The sequence below is a fragment of the Schistocerca nitens genome, chromosome 1, assembly GCF_023898315.1.
Source record: "Schistocerca nitens isolate TAMUIC-IGC-003100 chromosome 1, iqSchNite1.1, whole genome shotgun sequence".
Taxonomy (NCBI): domain Eukaryota; kingdom Metazoa; phylum Arthropoda; class Insecta; order Orthoptera; family Acrididae; genus Schistocerca; species Schistocerca nitens.
Window position 1 is genome coordinate 431,606,881 of NC_064614.1, and position 25,371 is coordinate 431,632,251.

A 25,371-nucleotide genomic window follows, 5' to 3' on the forward strand; every position below is an offset into this window, starting at 1 on the left:
AAGAAACCCTGTGCAAGACCATCAAGACTTTGATGAAGATAGTGACTGTCTCATTGCACTCCAGGAGCTCTCTGCTGAGCAGAAGAAGGACGCCAAGGTATCTCAAATTATGCTTGCCGTAAATCGGTGAGAGGATGTGAAAGGACAATTTAAGGTAGTTAATGGATTACTTTGCAAGAAAAACTTTGATCCATTTGGAAAGAAGTGGCTACCAGTGATTCCTAAACACATGCACTTAGATGTTCTACAGAAATTCCATGACACACCTGAGGCCAAACATTTAGGATTTACTAAGACCTATGATAGAATCCGCAAGAGATTTCTCTGGCCAGGTCTATTTAGGAGTGTCCATCACTATGTGTCGCACTGTAGAGAGTGCCAGAGGAGAAAGGCAGCTCCTCAGAAACCACCTGGACGACTCATACCAATTCCACTAGCTGAAATACCTTTCCATCATGTTGGGATTTACCTCCTCAGATGATTTCCAACGTCTGCAAGTGGCAATAGATGGATTATTGTTTGCACTAATTATCTGGCACACTATGCCATTACAAAAGCTGTTAAAACAGTTGAAGCATCCGAGGTAGCCAAATTCATCATGGAAGACATTGAATTCAAACATGGTGCCCCCAGGTCATTAATTACAGATCGAGGGAAAGTTTTTCAATAGAATCTTGTGACAGAGATAAACTGTCAGTGCAACATTACTCATCACATGACAACTGCCTACCATCTGCAAACTAATGGGATTACTGAATGCTTAATAAGACCTCGGTTGACATGCTATCAATGTTCATCAGAGTTGAGCAGAGCAACTGGGGTGAGGTGCTACGTTTTGTGACGTTTGCCTACAACACCGCCAAACAAGACACCACAGGATTTACGCCATTTTTCCTGGTGCATGAACACTGTATTTCCTTTACAACCTGATGACTTGGATGATAACTACATTGACCAGGTGATAACCAGAGCTGAGGAAGCTCGGCAGTTAGCTTGACTCCCCATGCTGCAAGCTCAAGAAAATGATCGCTGAAGGTATGACGCAAGCCACCGCTCTGTTGTCTACCAGCCCGGTGACCTTGTCTGGATCTTCATTCCTGTTCAGAAGGTTGGTCTCTCTGAGAAGCTCCTCAGTCGCTACTTTGGATCTTATAAGGTTGTAAGACAGTTGTCTGATGTTACTTATGAAGTTGAAGATTTCAACCCTAACGTAAGACAACAAAAGATCAGAGATACGGTCCACATCCTTCGTATGAAGTCCTACAAGGATCCTTCCACCTAGGGTAAATTCTGAGCTCCAGTGAAAGGCAACAAGCGGAAAGGTGATGAAGAGCATAGCAGCAAAAGAAGTTCTAGGAAGATCACTGCCAGGGCAAGAATCAGTCATCAGGAGTTGGAGTATGCAGGACCGATGACTCATTCCCGGACTAGGAGGACATAATGCTGAGATGCTGTTCTCTTAAGGAGGGAGCACTGTTATAGAAGAAGCTGAGTAGCACAGTGGTGTAGTGGTTATGATACTAAAATGTTGCATGGAGAATCATGAGGTCGAAACTCACCTGGACTGTACAATTTTAATTTCTACATTCGGTTTGAGTACATTCTAAAAGTATCCACAAATGTCAAGAATCATTGTACTGGAATGTTCTGTAGCTGTATATATACTGCATGTGTTCTGGCTGGAGGCAGTTCGCTCTGCGCTCTTGTATGTGCAGGTGCTGGATAAACCTTTGTTAAGTGAAGTTAGAGTTTATCATTCATCTAATTACATCTTCTTCTGTGTGACAATATTGTCATGAACATCTTGGTGATCATATATATAAAAACAGTATGTAACAAGCAAAGCTGTCATGGCATGGCATGCTAGTCTACCATGACAGCTTTGTTTGTTACATAGTGTCTTTATATATTTGGTCACGTAGATCTTCATGGTAATCTGAAGAGGGATTCTACAAGAAATATGTCAAATAAAGTCATTGGTTTATCTAGCTTCTTATTTAGTAACCAATACAATAACTGCACAGTAGTCCTATTGGTTTGCCATATGGTAACATTCGTCCTGTGTGACTTAATGTCACTATTGCAAGTAATTTTTTGTAAACACCATTAAAGCCACCAAGCAGTGCAATGAAATCACTGGAGGATAGCTTTTCTATTTCTGTTGGTTATATGAGTTCACCAATTCCAACAAATGATGCACCTGACTTGATGAATCCTATTGCACTCACACTAAATACTTATTTCAATGATAAGAGATTGTCATCAATAGCTCCGCAGAAACAATACGGTATGTCAGTGATTCACATTTCTGGAAACACTTAGACCATTAACATACATATTGGTAAATAATAAGTAACAGGCTTTTACTTTTGCATTTACGAACTCAGTATTAAGCACTGCTGGAGTATTATTAACAAGTATGACTAAGCAATTCAGTACTCTTTTTTTACCCCTCCAGAGGTATATCTGATGAGCACTGTTTCTGTATGTTTTAAATTGGATATTAAGACAAACCAACATTGTCACTGAAGTTATAGAGAACTTCAAAATTATCTTTCAGGAGAATATGTGATAAGTACATAGTCACTAAGTTGGTCTTCAAGTCCCATAACACATGCACACCATGCAAGTACTAAGAACCTTAAAGTAACCATCTTGATGAATAACTTTGTGTAATAATAAATATGAATGGGTTGATCACCAACCTGAACAGCAGACAGTCCAGTGAGTCAACACTTACAACACTCTTCTACGTCTATATCTATACAGTGTGTCCTAGGAGGACTGGTCAGTATTCAGGAACATGAGAGGAACTATCATGTGAATCAGAGAAGCCTAGTAAACATGGACTTAAAAATGCATACCTTAAGAGATATGTTCAGTGGAAGAGATGTATCTCACAGTAGCCAAGTTTAACATGCAATCATTGTAGTTAAGATATGCTTTTTAGATCCGATGTTTACTAAACTTCTTTGCTTCAAATCATCATTTCTGTTATATCCCTGAATGCTGACCATTCATACTGGGACACCCAGTATACATACATATCCTTCAAACAATTGTGAAGTGCATGGTAGAAAATACTTCCCATAGTGACAAGCGATCCCTCTCAAAATATACCGAGGGTCTCACTGAAGCCTTCACAGACTGTAATTATCCTCCCAACCTTGTACAAACAAATATCCCGTGCCTTACTTTTCCAGTCTCCAACCCTTCCCAAAGTCCCACTGTCCAGCCACAGAGGAGCATTTCCCTCATAACTCAGTACTACCTAGGACTGGAGCAACTGTATTACATTCTCTGCCAGTTTTGACTAGCTCTCGTCATTCCCCGAAATGAGAAATGTCCTGCCAACTATCCTTCCCACCCCTCCCACAGTGGTATTCCACCATCCACTGAACCTACACGATACACTTGTCCCTCCCTACACAGCTCCTGCTCCCAACCCCTTATCTCACGGCTCATACCCCTGCAATAGACCTAGATGCAAGACCTGCCCCATACATCCTCCCACCACCACCTACTCCAGTCCGGTCACAAACATCACCTACCCCACCAAAGGCAGGGCTACCTGTGAAACCAGTCATGTAATATACAAGCTAAGCTACAACCACTGTGCTGTATTCTATGTGGACATGACAACCAAAAAGCTGTCTGTTGCATGAATGGCCACTGACAAACTGTGGTCAAGAAAAAGGTGGATCGACCTGTTGCTGAGCATGCTGCCAAACATGACATCCTTCATTTCAGTGACTGTTTCACAGCCTGTGCCATAAGGATTCTTCCAACCAACTCCAGCTTTTCTGAATTTCACAGCTGGGAACTTACCCTGCAATATATCCTACGTTCCCATAACCCTCCTGGCCCCAACCTTCGTTAGTCATTCTCCTCACCCATCCTGCCCCCTCCCTGTTCCCATTCCAGCACTACACAGCCCTCATTCCACCATTGCATCCAATATTTTTACTTTACTTCTTACCTTTTCTGCTGCCCCCTCCTCCCCATCTCTCCCCTGGTCTAACCTCCCAACTGCACACAGCTGCCCTACCCACTCTTCACCTCATTCCTGTTTGTTCCCCAGCACCACTTCACTATCCAATAACTATACCCTATTATCCCTCCCCATCCCAGCCTCCTCCTTATCCCCACCCACTCACCACTCCCATCATGCACTGGTGCTGCTGCTCACAGTTGACTGAGACAGCAGTCGTGTGAGTCAGTTGCATTTGTGTGTGTGTGTGTGTGTGTGTGTGTGTGTGTGTGTGTGTGTGTGTGTGTCTGTCTGTCCTGTCGTCTATTTTTGACAAAGGCTTTACTGCCCAAAAGCTTTATTTGTGACAGTCTTTTAGTTGCGCCTATCTGCAACTCAGCATCTCCACTATATGGTGAGTAGCAACTTTCCTTTTCATAATATTGTTGCATTCCATCCTGGATTTTCCATTGTTCAATCCACACTTAAGATGACTGTTAACAGTTACAAGCTTAAACCCCAGAATCCTTCCTCTGATGTGAAGTTGTACATTGTCTTCTACATGGACTTCTTGGAGTAAGATGATATCAGTTTAATGTACTTCCAGTGTTCTGGATAAACATTCGATCTTTGCTCTGCTTATGCTTTCTATGTTCAGTTGGTAAATTGATAATGAAGGTCCAATCTTACGAACTTGAGGGTCCTGAGAAGGGCCCTTTTGGTTGTCTCTCATTTGTCAGTTCTACCTGAGAGGTCATTTAAGAGTGTTCAGCATCATTTTGATAGCTTTTGCTCATTTAGTACCATCCAGGGAACATGTGCAGGTTAATAGAGAGGTAATATCTGCAGGTGTGAGCAACAGTGGTCATTATAATCAGGAACATAAATATAAACCACTGAAATGTAAGTCTCAAAGAGATTTTACACAAACATCTATTTTAAATATTCCTGTACATAGGATATATTACATGTGCACATGCATTAGGTGCAGAATAAGAAAGTGAAAACATTTTATTATACTTTTTGGGGGCAGAAAATATAACAAATGAATTAGATTCCAAATTGCTATGTTTTGTGGTGCATGTTCCAACAAATGTGACATGTTAGATGCCGCAGCATACATAAATATAGTGCAAACATGCATGGGATTAGCAAGTAATGACACCAAGAATCACTGAACAGCAGCAGCACAAGAAACTAGTGTTCTCATTCTAACTGACGAACATGGCAGAAACTAATCATGCATTTTAAATGAGTTATCACAAGACACACTCTTTTTAATGTCCTTTCATAAACCAGGTGCACTGTTTAATTAAGTTACTATTGATAGTCATAATAAAGTCTAACACTTGCAAAAAGAATATGCACTAATAGTGTCTGCTGGAGCACATGACAGTATAAATAAGAATAAGACCTCTACTTTCAGAAATGCTGTAAATGTGTAAATCGGAAACACAGAACACAAAAGAGGAAATTACACACAATAACAACCAAATTGCAGACCACAGTAATGCAAAATAACACAGGAAAAAACATAGTGACAGAAGAAGACAAATCTCATACAAAGCCAAACAACCAGGAAGATGTGGTAAATGGACCATTACACTCAAAAAAGAGAAAGATCACTGTGATTCTACAACAGAAGAAGCAGATGCAACATTAACTGTAATATTGGAAGCTCACACTGTGTGTGTGTGCGTTTGTGTGTTTGTGTGTGTGTGTGTGTGTGTGTGTGTGTGTGTGTGTGTGTGTGTGTGTGTTTAAAAAATAAATAAATAAAAAAGAAGAAGACAAAGGAAATCACAATGTGTCAACAGAAGAGCCAGCTTGTGCAGCATTAAATGTAATAATTTAACCATCATGCACAACACCACAAAAATAATATGAAATACACAAAATTATGAGAAATGAGCAATCAGCATTTTAAAAAATTGCACAAATTGAAATGAAATCAACGTGAACTTTGCAGAATATGAGCAATTCCCCACTACTTAGCAAAATATTTTTTATCCAACAGAAATGAAACAGAAGGGAGACAAGATAAATAGTAATGAATATAATGTGATCACATGTCATTGTCAAACCTGCATCCGGCCATCCTGATTTAGGTACTCCTAAAACCCCGCCTCCCCCCCCCCCCCCCCCCCCCCGCGAAAAAAAAATCAATCACAACAGATTTTCAACAACTCAGGAGTCATAGAAAGGAAACTAACATTAAAGTCTTGTACCAAAACATTCAGACCGAGGCAATAAAAAAACTAGAAGTAGACTCAGATGTATTGTGTCTTAGTGAGCATGGACTAAATGGAGAAGAACTTTGCAATCCATTATTATGAGACTATGATCTGATTAATTATTTCTGTAGATCAAAACATAAAGGCGGTGGTGTTGCTATATACAAGAAGAAAATTGATGATCTACAAGATACTGGATACTCTAAATGTATTAACTTTCCAGCATACATTGAAAAAGATTCTGAAATTACTGGCATAATGAGTAAAGATCTAAGAATTTTCTGTTTATACAGGTCTGCATGTGACAATATTGCAACATTCCTGAAAGCACTAGCAAAATTATTACTGATGTTTAAAATTAAGGATGTTGTAATATGTGGAGGCTACAACATAGATATGGGTAAAGAATCAAAACCAAAACAAGAATTGAAAGGAACATTATTATAGTGTAATACAAAAATAATAATAAATGCACCTATGAGAGCGACTGATCAGAGGCAGACATCACTGAAAATACTATCACTAATGCTTAAACAGTGAATGCAAAGCAAGAGTTCTGCAAAGAGTGAATGGGTGAATATTTTGTATCTACAAAAATGAGAGCTCAAACAACACACACACACACACACACACACACACACACACACACACACACACACACACACACATACATATGCAACTCACACACACGACTGCAATCTCAGGCAACTGAAACCACATTGTGAGCAGCAGCACCGGGGTAGTGGACAGTGAAGTGTTGCAGTTTGGAAAGTTCCCACCTGCACAATTCAGAAAAGCTGGTGTTGGTGGGAAGGATCCATATTGTACAGGCTGCGAAGCAGTCATTGAAATGAAGGATATCATGTTTGGCAGCATGTTCAGCTACAGGGTGATCCAGTTGTTTCTTGGCCACAGTTTGTCGGTGGCCATTCATGCGGACAGACAGCTTGTTGGTAGTCATGCCTACATAGAATACAGCTCAGTGGTTGCAGCGTAGCTTGTAAATCAAATGACTGGTTTCACAGGTAGCCCTGCCTTTGATGGGATAGGTGATGTTAGTGACTGAACTGGAGTAGGTGGTGGTAGGAGGAAGTATGGGATGGGTCTTACCATACATCTAGGTCTATTATAGGGGTATGAGCCATGAGGTAAGGGATTGAGAGCAGCAGTTGTGTAAGGATGGACGAGTATATTGTGTAAAGACCTCACAAACAAAAATAAAGCAAGACAAGAGAGAAGTCAGATATATCAATATACAAAACATCAAAAAACACTGAGGAAAAAAGATCAAACTGAAACAATGCAAACACAAAGCACAAATGAAAAGTATGATACTTTGATTAATATCCTAATGCATCACTTTTATGCAGTGATCCCCAAAATGACCTTTCAGGAAAAGCAAGGTCACCGTAGGCAATGGATTATTATGGATGACCAAAGAAATAATTGAACTCAGTGCTAAAGTGAAGGAGCTCTGACAAACAGAGAACACAGAGTCATATAAACAGTGTCAGAAGTAGTACAGGCAAGCAATGAGAGAAGAAAAAGACAGTTCAATAAAAGGAACCATAGAAAATTCAAAACATAAAAGTAAAAATAGCATGGGACATAATCAACACTGAAAGATGTAGTCAAAAGAGTGTAAGTAACAGAAATTTTATAAAGTCAGTGAGAGCCAAGAACAAAATAGTTACATATGGAAAAAATTGCTCAGCAACAATTTTATATATGCTGTGCAAAACTTAAATGGGAAAGAAATCATCAGGGATCAAAGCATCCTAGAGCACTTGGGAAACCATCCCATTCTGTGTTTCTGGAGCCACCAACAAAAACTGAATTCATAAACATAATTCAGAAATTAAAATCCAAGAAGTCTGTAGGAGATGATGAAGTATCAAATTATCTAATAAAGCATCTGAATGATGAAATAATTGAATCTCTTTTCGATACAGCAATCTGCCCATTCAGAGAAGGTATATTTCCAGAAAAATTAAAAATAAGCAAAGTAGTACCAATATAAGAAAGGTGATAAAGATGACCCTAATAATTCTGTCACACATGCCTCCATGTGCTGCTCTACACAAAATTTATGAATGTCTATGTTCTTAAACTTATGGCAATTCCCAATGAATGTGGCAGCTCCTCTTTTCTCCAATTGCTCTCCAGAAGTGATATGCTCACTAAAATTTTTGAACAGTTAACATATCTATACCATTGGTTGTATGGCATTTGGGGAAACAGATTATGTCAACTAGTTTTGACAGCTCCAATCCATCAATGCAAATGGATAGTATATTAACTTTTCTCCTCAGTCCTTGAATATTCTGATGCAATACAATCAGCGGGCACTTCACATTGACAGATAATATTATGTGGAAATAATGCTTCTGATGGTCACTTCTCAAACTGAAGGTTTGTTTCAATTATAACCTCTCTTAAATTGTTTCTTTCTATTCTACCTATCCTAAAAAGATGCTGCTTGACACCACTGGAATTTCCCAATTGGCTGAAAAATGCCAACGTTAAGCCTCTGTATAAGAATAGAGATAAAGAATTCCCATCAAACTTCCATTGAGTTTCCCTTTTCTCAGCATTCTCAAAACATTTAGAAAATATGCTTTTTATTTATATTCTTTCTCCACGTAGTTACTGAATGATGGGCTTTGCAAACTTCATATTGTTACAAAGGTAAAGTATATATAATATTTATGTATACATGCTTAATACATAACATATTTAACTACATAGGTTAACACATAATATATACAGTGTAGAACTATTTCAGGGACTACAGACATTTATTTACAAGAAAAATTTTTAATTTTGTTTTAAATGAATTCCCAGTATATTCTCATAATGAGTCTGGCAGTTTGTTGTGCCAAATTGAGCCACTGATACATGGACTGGGGTCTCTTACTGTTAGTTGTGATATTTGTTCATAATAACTGTTCTTATTTTTGTGTTTTGGTTATATATATATATATTTATATCGTAGCATTTGGGTGCCTCCCTAATGGCTTACAAAAAATGTGAGAAGTCTGCGTATTTACAGCAGGTATACAGAGAGACATTTATTTTTGATAAGGGCATAACAACAGGTTTCACGGTATCCCCAACCATGTATTAGCCTAAGAGCTCTCTTTAGTAGCACATGAGTGACACACCCCCACATCATTATCATGTAACTTTTAACTTATCGCTATTTTTAGTGTTTTATGAATTACAATTTTGGACAGCTGGCTAAGAAAATGCAGTGCACTGCTTATTTTACTGTGCAAATAGTTAACATGGTTTTCCAACAAAGCTTGCCATCCAAGTGGAGACCACAGAATTTACAGTCTTCATTGTTTGTGTACAAAATTCCACAAATATGTGTAGGGATACACATCTGTGGCATGAGTTGCCACTTTGAACTCCAGTAACTAAGACTGCACGGTATTTACTTTTAGGCCTTTGTTACTAAAATACTTAATCACCTCAGATAAGTCAAATGTTATGGGCCTTGGTTCAAAAATTCTGTGACATCTGGTCTGGTGTTGCAATCATTTCAAAATCCATGTTGAGTTTCTGCAGGGAGCCAGCATAACTAATTCAAAATTGTCTTATTGGTCTGTAGTTTGACGCTCCCTCCTTTGATCCTTTTGTAGGTATTAGTCTGACAGTGCACCTTTTCAATGCATTAGAAAACATACTGCCTTTGATACTACAATTTATGTGATGTGTAATTGGTTTAACAAAAATATTTTTAAAGTATTTTGCTGAAAATACTGTCCCAACCACTTGAGTGTTTGTTGTTTTTGCTGTAGAATTATTTTTCTTATCTCTTGTTCTTTTCTTCCCCAAATTCAAAGACCTTATCTATTGTGTAGCAATGTATTGGTGTGTTGAGTAGATCTGTGTCTGGGAATATGGTGCCAGTTCAGGAGATGAAAATGTTTGTTGAGAATTTTACAGACGGTTTCTAGTCTTGTATCAGTTGACCTTTATGTCTGATATTTATTGCTTCCCATCCATGTTCATAAATGTTTTACAATATTTGTTAATGAGGTTCCAGGAGGCATGGCTTACATTTCCTGACTGTGCTATTGCTTCAGTGTGGACTTGTTTCCTAAGATTTAGGAGTTCTAATTTGAAAGTTTGCTTGGTACTGATATTTAATTTTCTTTGAAAATGTTCAGTACAGGTGACTTGTACAGCATACAGAGGACATGGATATTCTTTCTAAGCTTGGCTAATCTGCCCAGTAGTTTTAATTTATCTCTTCTTTTCCCACTGATTAAGGACTGTTTTTGTTTTAATTTGATGACAGAATTCTATAGAATTCATCCCATTTATTATCTGATCTTTCTAAATGGTAGACATTGCCTAGTTCTGTCTAGCTAGTGTGTTTTTGAATCTGATTATGTTCATAATAGTTGGGCTAAATTTCTACTTAAATATTGTTGGAGATTTTGGAAGGATGTAAACACCCCAGGACAACCAGGATAATTGTGGGATTTTTTCATGTGGGATAAATCCAGGAATTTCATAGAATTCCAGGATTTTTTAAATTTTTTAGTTTTCAGTTAATTTTTTGTAATTTTGACTAATAAGGTAAGGACTGTTACTCTAACAGAGATTTTACTTTTTCCCACTACTGCACCAATAAAACTACTTTAGCAATAAAATAAAAATGAGAGAATAACACCAAAATAAAACTTCAGTTGCAAAGAAAATGTGCGATTTACAGCAACAAAGCACATTGGACACCTAAGTGTCTGTCAACAGCAAAATGTGCCAAAGGCTTTAGGACAAAGACTATGCAATATTTCATAACAGCAAACTGCTTTTGATGAGCATGACATCATGTTTCTTCATATTTCTAACAAGTCATGGAAAAATTTGCAAATGGTGGTTTGAGAAGCATTACTTTCAAAGCAAATTTCTTTTTATGCAAGATGAATTATGTTACATGTGAGAACATGCAATGAATTTCTTAAAACATGCAGCATTTGACTCTCATTCAAAACTTAAGACTTTGAGAGTCAGCCACTTAGAAAAATTTTAGGCCCCAAAGACCAGCCATTTATGACATTATTTAAAATTTTACTGTCACATTTGTGTTTATGTATTAAACCACCACCATGAACTATGGACCTTGCTGTTGGTGGGAGGCTTGTCTCAGTGATATAGATAGCCACACCACAATGGGGGAGTTCCTGTTAAGAGGGCAGACAAACCTGTGGCTCCTGTGTTGGTACTGCAAACTATGGCTTTAGTTTTTCCTGAGGGCATGCAGCTCTATTGTATGGATAAATGACAATGACATCCTCTTGGATAAAATATTCTGGATGAGACTGACAGGAAGTGCAAAATGGCTAAGCAGGTATTGCTAGAGGACAAATGTGATTTAGAAGCATATATCACTAGGGAAAGATAGAGGCCACCTACAGGAAAATTAAAGAGACCTTTGGAGAAAAGAGAACTGTTTTTATGAATATCGGGCACTCAGATGGAAAACCAGTCCTAAGCAAAGAAGGGAAATCTGAAATGTGGGAGGTGTATGTAGAGGGTCTATACAAGGGAGATGTACTTGAGGGCAGTATTATGGAAATGGAAGAGGACATAGATGAAGATGATTGGGAGATATGATACTGCATTAAGAATTTGACAGAGCATTGAAAGACCTAAGTTGAAACAAGAACCTGGGAGTAGATAACATTCCATTATAACTACTGATAGCCTTGGGAGAGGCTGACAAAACTCTTCCATCTGGTGTGTAAGATGTATGAGGCAGCTGAAATACCCTCAGACGTAAAGAAGAATATAATAATTCCAGTTCCAAAGAAAGCAGGTGCTGACAGATGTGAAAATTACCAAACTGTCAGTTTACTAAGTTAGTCACAGTTGCAAAATACTAACTCCAATTCTTTCCAGAAGATTGGAAAAACTGGTAGAAACCAACCTTGGGGAAGATCAGTTTGGATTCTGGAGAAATGAAAGAATATGAAAGGCATTACTGACCCTATGTTTTGTAACAGAATATAGGTTGAGGACAGGCAAACTTATGTTTATAGCATTTTTAGACTTAGAGAAAGCTTTTGACAGTGTTGACGAGAATACTCTCTTTCAAATTCTAAAGATGGCAGAAGTAAAATACTGGGAGCAAAAGGCTATTTACAATTTGTACAGAAATGAGATGGCAGTTATAAGAATCCAGAGGGGGGGGGGGGGGGGAATAAAAGGGAAGCAGTGGTTGAAAAGAAAGTGAGACAGGGTTGTAGACTATTCCTAATGCTACTCAATCTGTGTACTGAGCAAACAGCAAAGGAAACAAAAGAAAAATTTAGTATAAGAATTAAAGTCCAGGGAGAAGAAATTTTAAGGTTTACCAATGACATTGCAATTCTGTCAGAGAGAGCAAAGGACTTGGAAGAGCAGTTGAGTGGAATGGACAGTGTCTCGAAAGGAGGATATAAGATGAGAATCAACAAAAACAATGTGAGGATAATAGAAGGTAGTCAAATGAAATCAGGTGATGTTGAGGGAATTAGATTAAGAAATGAAACACTTGAAGTAATAGATGAGTTTGGGCAACAAAATAACTGATGATGATATATGAAGTAGAGAGGATATAAAATGTAGACTGAAAATGGTAAGAAAAGCTTTTCTGGGGAAGAGAAATTTGTCAACATCAAGTCTACATGTAGGTGTCAGGAAGTCTTCTCTGAAAGTATTTGTATGGAATGTAGCCATGCATGGAAGTGAAACATGGATGATAAACAGCTTAGACAAGAAGAGAATAGAAGCTTTTGAAATGTGGTGCTACAGAAGAATGCTGAAGATTAAAAGGAGGTACTGAAAAGAAATTTGTGGCACAACCTGACTCGAAGAAAGAATCGTTTGGTAGGACACATTCTGAGACATCAAGAGATCACCAATTTAGTACTGGAGGGAAGTGAAGGAGATAAAAATCATAGGGGGAGACCAAGGGATGAATTCAGTAAGCAGATTCAGAAGGATGTAGGTTGCAATTTTTACTCAGAAATGAATAGGCTTGCACAGGATAGAGTATCATGGAGAGCTGCATCAAACCAGTCTTCGACTGAAGACCACAACAACATATATTAAAGGGTAACACAAGCTAAAAATGAACAACATTATATGTGAAAGATTAGCTTTTCTTGTAGCTATATTGCATGTATATTAACTTAAACGATTAACTTTTCCTACTTATGTATTCGCACTACTTAACAGTGAGGTTGCTATTGACTGACTACATCACATATTCTATGCTCTGAATATCTACTGTCATTGGCTGGCGAGATCATATGATATGAGCACAGCACAATCTCAATTTCAGTGCTTTGTAAGCCAACACGTTGTATTTGGTGGAATTCATATTTATACTTTTTTAATACAAAAATATGTAGTGTACATGTTTCCGCACATCCAGGATCTTTCCAAAACATATAGTTTTTTACTGGGTTTTGTTTCTTAAAATGCTGGGAAATTCTGCTCTGGTGTATAAAACCTTTACCATTCACAGGATTGATTAGTTTTACAGCTACAAGGGGAAGTATATTGTCACCTAACTCAAAAATAAATGCACTTTCACCTGGAAAAAAGTAAAAGTATTTTTAACTGGGAAATCCAGAAAAAAAACAGGATTTTTTTTCCTTGTCTGCATATACACCCTGCTGGAGTATCCACATTTAAATAATCAGTTTGCTGGCAATAATGATCACAGAAGTGAGGAATTCTATGTTCCTGAACTTAAACTTATCTGCATCATATTCGCTAATTTTTGCACAATCTATCCTACTGGAGGCTAAATCTGTTATTCTAATGCCTGAAGTTACCACATTTACCATATTACATGAATTCAATAAATCTGATAATTTTAAGTTACAAGAACTTCTATCCCGATAAAATTGTTTCACCCAGTACTGTGAGGTTATTGGGTCCAAGTTGACTAATTATCGTATTAAGGCTATTGAAGAAATGATCGAACTCTCCATTTGGTGGGTGATAGGCACCTTCTACTTTATGTTTCATTGACAATTCATGAAGCCTTCAGAGATAAGATAAAAATGGCTTCCAAACCATCTGACTTCAAATAGTATGCCATTTGTGCCATAAGATTTACAGTATAGATTTATACAGGTTTCTGATATTGAGAAGGCCATTTACATTACAGCAAGACTGTAATTAATTTGTGAAACAACTGCAAGTTCTACATAATGTGTATGCATCGGCACATATATGCCACAGAAAACTTCACAGAATGTATAAAACATTGGTGTGATACGTCAAAGCCATCTTCACTGGTTATGTTGAAAACTTGTGTGCAATATTTCATTTTTTTCATTGTCAGCAGAATAAGTGTGTTTTGGTATTATACTTTTTCCATAATTTCCATCCTGATAAAATTGTTCTAAAATTAGATATTTAATTCTGAGAATCCTAGGTGCACATGAAAATATATATCTAGTTAGGTTCAGAGGTCACATGTGTCCCACTTCAGCAAATTTTCAATGGCAGTTGGCTTAAAATCTTTTTGGTAGTGAAATGGTATTACTTATCACAAAGGTAGACAGGCTTTGATCTTTCATTTTTCAAATATATGATAAATAAATTTTATCCATGAAAAAATTTGTGATAAATAATATACTTCAAATGTTTTTTATTCCAGTCTTTGATCACAATATCAATTCTTTTGATGATCACCGGTTTCAGTCAGTAACAACCATCCTCAGATCTAAAATATAAATATGTATGCACCTAGTGAGTCTTTCAACACAATACAGCTTTACGTATCACAATATACTGTCATACAACCATGGAAATGGACAGATAAAATACGATAAAATGTACCTGTTCTACACCATGTCCCAAAGTGATAAGGCCATAATGGCATCGTCAAAACATATAAATATCCTCAAATATCCTCAGCACAGCATCGCCACATAGATCTAAAATAAGGTGTAGAATAGATCACATCGTCCACACTGGCTGCTGAAGTACAGTAGCTACCAGACATATGTTTGCCTACATCCTAAATAGATGTTGCTACTGTAGTCTTAGATGTAGTCATCATTTACATAAGAAACATAATCTGATAAAAACATTAGGTACAATACATGTAACATACTTTTCAATATTGATAACTATTATAGAAACCAATTGTGATACAGTAAAAGATGAATACAGTTACCCATGTCGCAGCTGGTGAAAATAATATACTTCTTTTTCAGGTCAGGGAACCAATACTGGAAATAAGAATAGTGTTCACAAAGATTTAAAGTCACTTACTTTGATACAGAAAGGTGTCAATTATACTGGAACAAACATTTTCAAGAACTTACTTCCAGCCGTAAATAGTTTAACTACTAATTAATCTTAGTTTAAAGAATCCTAAATGATTTATTGGTGACCAGTTCCTTCTGAGTGCAGCTATGTGAGCAACATAAATAAGTATTGTAAACTGATTTCCTCTTCAATGATGTGTAGCTACAACAGCCTAAGATTTATCATATGCACCTCAGTGTATTGTACATTTACATATTTTCTGACAAGTTGGCTATTACATCTTAAATGAAACTTTGTTTAAGAGTTTTTGACTTATTCCACATTCATTAAGATTGTTTCACTTAGTATCTCTGGAAGAAATATCACCATGCCTTTTTATGACATGTTCTACATCTTTGAGGATCTCCTCATTATGGATCTATCAGACAAAAGAACATGTAATCTAATCACTCTATCTTCTGCCTGCAGGAAAAGTGTTTGCCATGTCAGTCACACTGGAGGCTGTGACACCTCTCATAGCAACACCAGTTTATACAGGATTTTTCAGTGTCACTATTGACACCTTTCCTGGAGCCTTCCATGTGCTTTCAGCCTCAGTCATGGTTGTGGATCTGATTCTCATCCTGTAAGTTGTGTTATGACTAAAATATAAGAGATTTATTATTGTTATTATTATTATTATTATTAATGTTAATTGTTGCTACTGGAAATAATCCTCAGCTTGGAATGAATATTACTATATGATAACTGTTTTGAAAACTAACTGAACTTAGAAGCAATACACACACACACGCGGGCGCGCACACACACACACTCATGCTCAAAGGATATAAAATGGATATAAGGGCAGAAATGTCTACTGGTGGATGAGGAAGGTGTACTGAACAGCATCACATCAGTATTATGTCACTTGCAGACTAATAATTATAGCTATGCAGGTCACATGTTTTTAAGTTGCTTAGTACCTCCAAGTACATGTGGCAAGACCAAGCTATTAATGCTCATATTCCTCTGGGCAGGTCAGGTGTTGAAGTGTAGACACATGGATGCAAAATGGTTAGTCTATACTGACAGTATAGTCCACTTAATGGTACAGTTAGGGCCATGCATTAAACATCACATCACAAAGTTTGTGATGCAGATAAAAAACAACCAACACATTGACGTGTCACAAGCTGTGACACGGTCGTGGATTGCAATAGTAATCCAGGAAGTGTAGAATAAATTTCTTTTTATTTCCATCAATGATAACAAACCTTTTGATTCTTAGAATACTTATTTCAGTCAGCAATGACCATCGTCAGCTTTGTCATAAAACAGATCGTAAAATAGTCATTGCTGACTGACACAGGTAGTCTAAGGACCAAAAGTTTTTTGATCGCCAATGGAAATAAAAGAAATTTTTCTATACTGATGTTTGTACACATTAAAGGATCACATATATAAATATTTGTATGACTCTGCCACATTTTCGAGGTCATAAATACAACTAAAAATCAGGCAACCTAGAAGGTTTTTAAGGCAAGATAGGCCAACATTTGGATAATGTTTAGCTCCTAACAAGCATTTCACTCGAAAATAAATCATTAGATTATCACCAAACAGAAAGATATCTGATGATTTCATGGTACAATGAAATACACTGTCTGTCATAGATTTCATAGTAAACTTGCAGAATATAGATGTAGATTATGGATACTTTAAATAGCAAGACTATTGTTGGAATAGAATGCAATTGAATAATATTTGAAGAAGCAACAGACTGTTCATAGCCAAAGCAAAACCTTGAAACAGGCTAGCCTTTGTAACCCAGGACACAAGAAGTTTCAGCAAAAGTATTGTGAACTGCTGTGAGTGTAAAACATTTTTCTTCAAATTCATAACACGTTACAGCTAAAAACTCAAAGAACTGAGTAAAAGATCCTACTCAGAACTGTAAGTTAATTGATGAATGAATTTCACTGAAGAGCCAAAGAAACTGGTACAGCAGCCTAATATTGTGTAGGCCTCCCGTGAGCATGCAGAAGTGCCACAACATGAAGTGGCATGGACTTGACTAATGTCTGAAGTAGTGCTGTAGGTAACTAACACTATTAATCATGCAGGGCTGTTCATAAATTCATAAGAGTACGAGAGGTTGGAAATCTCTTCTGAATAGCACATTGCAAGGCATACCAGATATGCTCAATAACGTTCATGTCTTGGGATTTTGGTGGCCAGCAAAAGTGTTTAAACTTGGAAGAGTGTTTCTGGAGCCACTCTGTAGCAGTTTGGGATGTGTGGGGTGTTGCACTGTCCTGCTGGAATTGCCCCACTTCATCATTACCTAGAAGATGCTGTGGCCCATCGGTCATGCACCGACTATAGCACCTCTTTCAAACTCACTTAAATCTCAATAACCTGCCATTATAGCAGCAGTAACTGATCTAGCAAGTGTGCCAGACACTTGTTGTCTTATACAGGCATTGCTGACTGCAGCTCTTTATTCTGCATGATTACATATGTCTATATTTGAATACACATGTCTGTACCAGTTTCTTTGACACTTCGGTGTATGACCACAATAACTGAAATCTGTATAAATAAAATGATTTCAAAGTGTAAATTCAGTCAAACAGAAGCTGAAATAACTTCTGTCCAACCAAGTGATTGTGGGATGAGGCAGTCACAGATACTTGCAAAACTTACAGCAGTTGAAATTGTCAGTGGCAAAAATGACGAAAGTGTTCTTTTACCTGTTATTGCATTGTCTTCTTTCAGCCAAAGTCTTAGGTGACTTCTCCAATTTAACTGGCATCTGTTAATGATAATTTTCCTCTACCTTCTACAACACTACAGCTTTTGTGACTATCTGTGCTTGCTTGTCCCTACTGCTGTGTGATAAATAGAAATTTCTGTGTCATAATTTTATTGAATTAAGACCAGCTTGATGACTGCTGTGGTAAAGAATACAATCATAAGGACCAATATCTAAAACTTTATTGGTCTTTGCTCTAGCATCTGACTATCTTTCACTTCTGGCAGTACTTTTGAACTGGAAAAAATGCAAGTTGTGCCATGAATTGGATTTCATGATAATCTTTATGTTGACTTAGAACTGAGTAGATGATCTGCTTTTGAGGTCAGAGGAAGGCAAGGAAATACTATAAAACATAAGGTCATGCCTAGCAAATTGCTATAATGCTCAAAGAAGACTTGAACTAATGATTTTTTACTGTACTTATCTAACACAATTTTGTAATCGGTGGTGGCAGAAATTTTTGTTATGGTAAACTACATTGAATTCCACTTGACCTATATTACTGATATGGAGGTAGGATCAGTATTAATTGAGTATTATGTGTGTATGGTGTCATGAAGTACACACAGTGATCACTAAAATTAAGATCTCATAAATTTAGGACCAGTTTAATAATATAGTTTTGTGCCAGTTTTTTCAAATAATTCTGGGAGTGGACATGTATAATGTCTACATGCATTGTTATCATGACAGGTGATATCAGTTCTGGAATAATGCAGTAGTATCAGGGAAACCACAATCTCACCAGACAAGCTGTTAGCTACTCCCCTTAAAAGAAAACACTGGCCCTGCTAGAGCTCTGTATATGATATAGATTGGTACCAGATGATCACAAAACCCTCCACCACTTATAAAAAGTCATGGCAGTGAAGTGGTGCTTACGTGCCACTTGATTGTGTAGAATCAGCATAGTAAGAATGGTCGTCATGGAGACATGACAGGATGGCAGAAAGTATCTGTCTTTTTTGGATGTACCCATGACTATTCCATGAATGAAGTTGCCCAATTCTTTGGTGAAACAATGGGTGCCTACAAGGAATGGTGTACCACTTGCAGCCATGTAACATGGCATAAGAACAGTGATAGTAAAAAGATCCTAACTAACAGGGATCAGAGACTTGTGTCACACCTAATCAGAGACAGTTTGTTTCAAACCTCAACAGGAATTGTTGCTGTCAGGTCTATCTCACCCAGTTTCTTAGTGAACATTGTGAAGGGAGCTACATGCAAAGGGCATTTGGAAATAGATACTTCACAAAAGGTACCTCACAGTGACAAATTATAAATTTGGATATCTTCAACAGTACCAGTGTAAGGTTCAAGCAACACAAGCCACCATTTGGGGTACCAAGTGAGAGGGGCACCAGATGTGCTACAACTGTTAAGATTTCTATACAAGGTGTATCACAATTAGTTGCGGCTGCTTGGGACACCAACATGGGATGGGCATAGTGGCACCCAATTACAAGATTTGTGTACATTGCGTAACAGAATTAGTGACAAAAAGCTGCAGGGGTGAAAATGTGTTTGGGAAAAGGGAGCAGGGGAAGGGGTGTCAATTGGTAAGCTGCTTGTGTGGAAAAATGTTCTTGAACTGATCCTGGTCTTCACTGGGTGAAACAACACAAAACGCAATAGTCCCTGACTGGATCCATGCAATGTGGTCAGACGACTCATGATGTTGCCTCTTTTCAAATGATACAAGGGGCTGAGTCCCTAACAGACCAATGAGATGTTTGACCAATAGTGTGTATGGGGTGTAGTTAAGGCCAAAGATAATTCTGTGATGCTTTTTAGGGATTTTTTGTACCATGGCTTGGACCTACTCATTTGGGCTACCCAGGGTGTTTATTTCAAGATTCTTTTTGACCATGTTTCAATCTTTCTTCTACATCTTCATGATGAGAATACTGTGGAAACTTCATCTTCCAAGATGACAACAGCCATGTTCACATGACTGAATGCTTACATTCCTGGTTTGTTGAGCACTTAAGGACTCTATTGCACTTTGGCTGGCCTTCTTAATCTTAATCTCATGGGAAATGTCTGGAAATATTTGGAACAGATGGTGAAAAATAAACTTCAACATCCCTGTAATTTGGTAGCTCTAGATGATCTAATCATCGACAACTGGCATCAGCTAGATATGGCAAACATGATGAAACTTGTGCATTCTCTTCTTCACTAAAGTGAGGCCATTATCAAGAATAGCCGTGGTGTTATAATTAAAATGTTCAGTAACTTACCCAGTGACATAAAATGCCTGACAAACAGAAAAAATTTGAAAACAAACTGAAAAAGATTGTCCTTGAGAATTCCCCCTATTCCATATAAGAATTTCTGTTATTGTAATGTGCAAAAGGTGATTGGTAAGAATAACATACTCACATGTGCACATCTAATTTTTAAAAAACTTATAAATGTTCTGCATGTAACCATATTTGCAAATTAATTTGCAACATGTATGATTCATTCCACATCATTACAATTGTGGGGCTGGCAGTACAAGTGGCACAAGTGCTTGCTGAAGCAAACTGAGTAAATGGCTTTCTATAAATTATGTGAGTTACTATTGAAACATCAGATATTTCTTCCTAATGGTCAGTTACTCTGTGTATAGTTGTAGGTATGGTTAAAGATTGAAGTGCCACTGAATTATTTTTATAGTATATTAAAAATGCTTTATACTCCTTGCATCTTAAAACTTCTTGGAGGAAAACAGGTAGCAAGCAAAAACATTGTATTTGTTGTGCTCATTTTGAAGACTTTTTGGTGCAACACACATGATATACATAGTACAACACATATGTTGATTATAGAACAAGAATGTGTGAGTAATTAAAGTGAAATTAATATACAAAATTGAAAAACAATAGATAAACAGCAAATAAAAATAAAAAGACAATACTAAACAAAAATATATTGCTGTGGTTCCAATACATGCAACAGATTGTTCATAGTTTCTTTCTATAATCCCCTCAGTCAGTGCATAGAGAATCATAATCATTTCCTTCTGTGGTATCTTAAAGAATGACTTCCTGTGCAACACACATGATGCTGTAGTATTGTGTTGTGCATTTTTCAGCCTTCCTCACCTCCTTCTTTGACCAAGTCTTCATCTGTCTACACTCCCTCTTCTTACACAATGGTAAACTACTGTCTGAGAATGGGATATACTATTATAGAACTCATGGTAAAGTGGAGGGATGTAGTTTTTCATCTCCTGTATATTTTTCTATCTCTGAAATTTTACTTCAAACTCATCTTGATGCATAGGCTGCAAAAAAAAGTATTGATGGGGGGACCAATAATATGGCTCCTAAAACTCACTTCTTTAAACACAAGATCAGGGTTCTCTGAATACTTGAAATGCATTTTAGAGGGTTTTCTTTGCTGATTCAGATTCACCCAGTATTCCTCCATTGTACTTTATTTCCTTCTATGTGCTTAGCAGCTTCATCCTTTGCTACAGCATCCAATGCTTTAATTGAATGAGTTTTCTGTTTTCATTTCCACTATTGAAAACTTTCTGCTGACCTGCTTCACTGCTTCCATCCTGTCTCAGGGAACAAATGCATGCTCAGAGAGACCAAAATCATTAACATTTTGTGTATGTATAACCAGTTTCAAGGATCTTATGATATGTTGGCTCAATATACTGGTTTTGCCACAAGATATACAAGTGGTACTTCAAAAAATGGGCTATTTAAAAATGCATTAAATATTTCTGTAAGTTCTCCTAAAATTATGTGTATTAGGCTTTTGCTATACTTGTAGAAATATGCACACCTGAACCTTCATTAAAGGTAACATCAGTTCTTGTTCTATCCACCATTTTACTTGTACTAGTTGTATTCTAAACAGAATCCAGACATTGACTTAGAGTTTTAACTTTATGATCATGAAGTGTGGCACTATGCATGAAATTGCTTGCACTACTTTTACCCAGACGAGATCCACACTTTAGCTTTCCAAATTTGCATTTAGATCATTTTCTTGTGAAATTGCCACTTGTACCACTTGTACTCTCAGCCCCTCAATTTATTTTGCAAATGATCCATGAACGTGAAACATAATAACTTCATTATGATGCCATCTGGGGGTGCCTAATTTTTTGTCTGGTGTGCTTATTTCTTTATAGCTACCTACCTCCACATTTTTATTATTAACCATTCACTACATTAATAAATTTCTGATATTTGTGTGCTCTGTTGGCGATTTTCTAGATGTTAATTTAATATCTCTGTATTTCATTTTCTTTGATTCATATTCCAAACAACCATTTGCCTCAAACATCCTTTTTTTTATACAGAACATTAGTATTTCCTTGATATCCTCATCACTGTCCGTGTCACCAACTTTAAATGAACATTTTGTTTGTGCACTAGCTGTGAGCTGCTGAACACTTTTTGTAGTGCCTTTCCAACTGCAAACACAAGAAATCAGTCCTCATTATTCCACTCAGTTTCATTTACAGTAACAACTATTTCAGCTTTGAAAGTCAAACTGACAAGGAGATCGGAAAATAGAACCTCAGAACAAATTGATATATGGATCCTAGTAAACTGGGTAATTCAGATTCCATCTCTGAATTCTGAAGATGGGAGTAACACTTCAATATACTTTTGGTTTATGTTACTCATTTAGCCATTATTTATATCAGTTTTCTCTGTCTTTCATTTTCTCAGCACTATTTTGCAGGTCCCTTTCTCTCAATTCTGTCTTTGCAATGCTTTTCATTTTCTATCTTTCACTTTTTTCCAGATTGTCTACTTATTATGTATTCTCATCTGTACTCTCTGATGTATTTCCAAATGTTATTTCCTCATCTGTGACCTTTTGATTATTAGCAAGTCACTAATACTCAAGAATTTAAATCTCAGTACTTAAAACAGTACTTCTAATTTGTTTAATGGTAACTTCTCTTTCACAATGGATCCAGGACCTGAATTGATCTTTATTAATATCTTTCATCTATTCATTTTATTTTTGCTGTCCCATTTTCTATATGCCTTTTCTTCCTTGTGAAGAAAGTATGAGGGACGATCAAAAAGATTCCATTCAAAGGCCATACAGTCCAGAATCAGTATGCCAATCTGGCAAAATTTCCATGAGCATTGAGGCAATCATTCTATTGATGTATGAGGTTGAAGACAGATGTTTGGTAAAACACTTCATACTACTTGAAGGAGTCAGTAACTGCATGCTGCACATCCTTATCCAAGAGGAATCATTGACACTTCAAGGCCTTCTCCAAGGGACTGAAGGCATGATCATTGCATGGGGAGAGATCAGGACTATAGTGCAGGTGTGCATGTGTCCCCCATTTGAGTTGTTTAACTTCTGAATTATGACATATGTAATATGGGGATGTTCTTTATCATGAAGCAGCAGCACCCCTTAGACGCAATGGGAATTTTTGACAGACATGCTGTCTCATACACATTCTTCATTGTCCAGTAGATGTCTACCAGTGTTTGTCCTTTGGCAGCCAAGAAAAGAATAACTTTTTTTGTCAGAAACACACAAAAGCCAGACTAATCCCTTGTCCACATGTCTGTGCATATAAACCCACATTGGAGTCATACCATGTTGCATATACACTGCAGCGACATCCTCAAATGAAAACTTTTTGATCAACCCTTATATCTGAAGCCCAAAAACTTTTTCTTTACTTGGTGTGTTTCAGCTGTCTAATTGTTTCCCACTTTTCAGTCTCATTCACAAATAGAGAAACTCCTTAAAAACATAATTTATCAAACTGAATAACAACAGATATGAAAGTAACGTATGTTGCAGTAGTACTTTTAGAGTTACAGCAAATACCAAGATGATTCAACACCCTAGTCAGTTTTCCTCCTGTTCTCACCCAACTATGTTGATGATGACACGGTGTAACATCCTGTTCCCTCGCCCTTGTTTCCTGCTTCTGTGACAACAAAAATCAAGATTTCATTTGTCTCCATAAGAAATGTTGTGCTAGCAATTTTGGCAAACAAAGATATTCTGCTAGTTGTGATGTATATTCACAATATTTGTAATGAACTTTTAGGTCTTTTATGCTGTAGTTTCTGTGCTCCACTTCTGCAGGACACTTATTTCATCTAATGTACTTTAAATGTTGTAGGATCGCAGCGTACCTTGGCCGTGGTGCTGCCAAGGAGGAAGCAGCAGCAAAGATACAACAAAAAGAAAAATCCTTGTCCCAAAGCTGAACGAGTGTACTGCCATTCGGCTGATTTACTCTCCTGCCTCTGTAACATGTCATGCATGTTGCCTACCTGCCACCTGAAATAAGGCCTATGACAAATCGACACACTTGAAACAAAAGATTATTGTGCATGGACACATGCAAAATCAAAGACAGGCATTTGTGCGCATACTTTGTTGTGGAAGCAAGTAACTATAGGATAATGTATATTACTGATATTTATTTTTTATTTATTTTTGTTGTGTGAAGAAGTCTTGGAAAAGAATCTCTGATGTATTTTATATGTCAATGTAATTGCACTCTAGCAATCATAATAGCAGTCCAGTTGTCCATTGTTAAGAATATATAACATATTATTGCAGCCTTGCATCTCATATACAAATATTTTGCTTTCTAAGACAGTACAATGAATATTTTCATTATAAATCTGAGACTTTTAAAATTAGATTTAAAATTTTTCTTACAATGTTTTTTATATTCTTCAAATTATGTGTACAAAGACAATCACAGTATACTCTGATGAACTATGTTTGCATCTTTCAAATTACTGAAAGTGCTATATTTAATTATTTTCTCAATAAATGCCAAGTATTTACAAGAGCATGGAGTTAGGTACATTATTTGATACATTGCAAACTTTACTTTATCCCACACTTAGTGTAAAATGTTCCCATTGATTTGATGAAAAGCATTGACAGTGTAATTCCACAGATATGGAGAGGAGCTAATGAAAAGGCACAAACATTGACTTTACACATACCTAATAAAAGAAATGCAGGGGGTTAAATATTTGGTCAGTGAGCCCATAATTGTATTTACTCTTATTAATTTTACAGGTGACAAAGATTTTTGCCCTTCTGGCTGA

General features: G+C 37.0%; 1 protein-coding gene across 1 annotated transcript in view; it reads left to right on the forward strand.

Moving 5' to 3' along the window:
* Positions 1–24,830, forward strand: part of LOC126235919 (proton-coupled folate transporter-like) — a 178,900-nt gene extending 154,070 nt beyond the window's left edge. The window contains exons 9-10 of the mRNA XM_049944879.1: positions 15,964–16,120; positions 24,423–24,830. Of these exons, the coding sequence (XP_049800836.1) occupies positions 15,964–16,120; positions 24,423–24,510 (245 nt within the window). The 3' untranslated portion in view covers positions 24,511–24,830. The remainder of the gene's footprint in view (positions 1–15,963; positions 16,121–24,422) is intronic.
* The last annotated feature ends 541 nt before the right edge of the window (positions 24,831–25,371 follow it).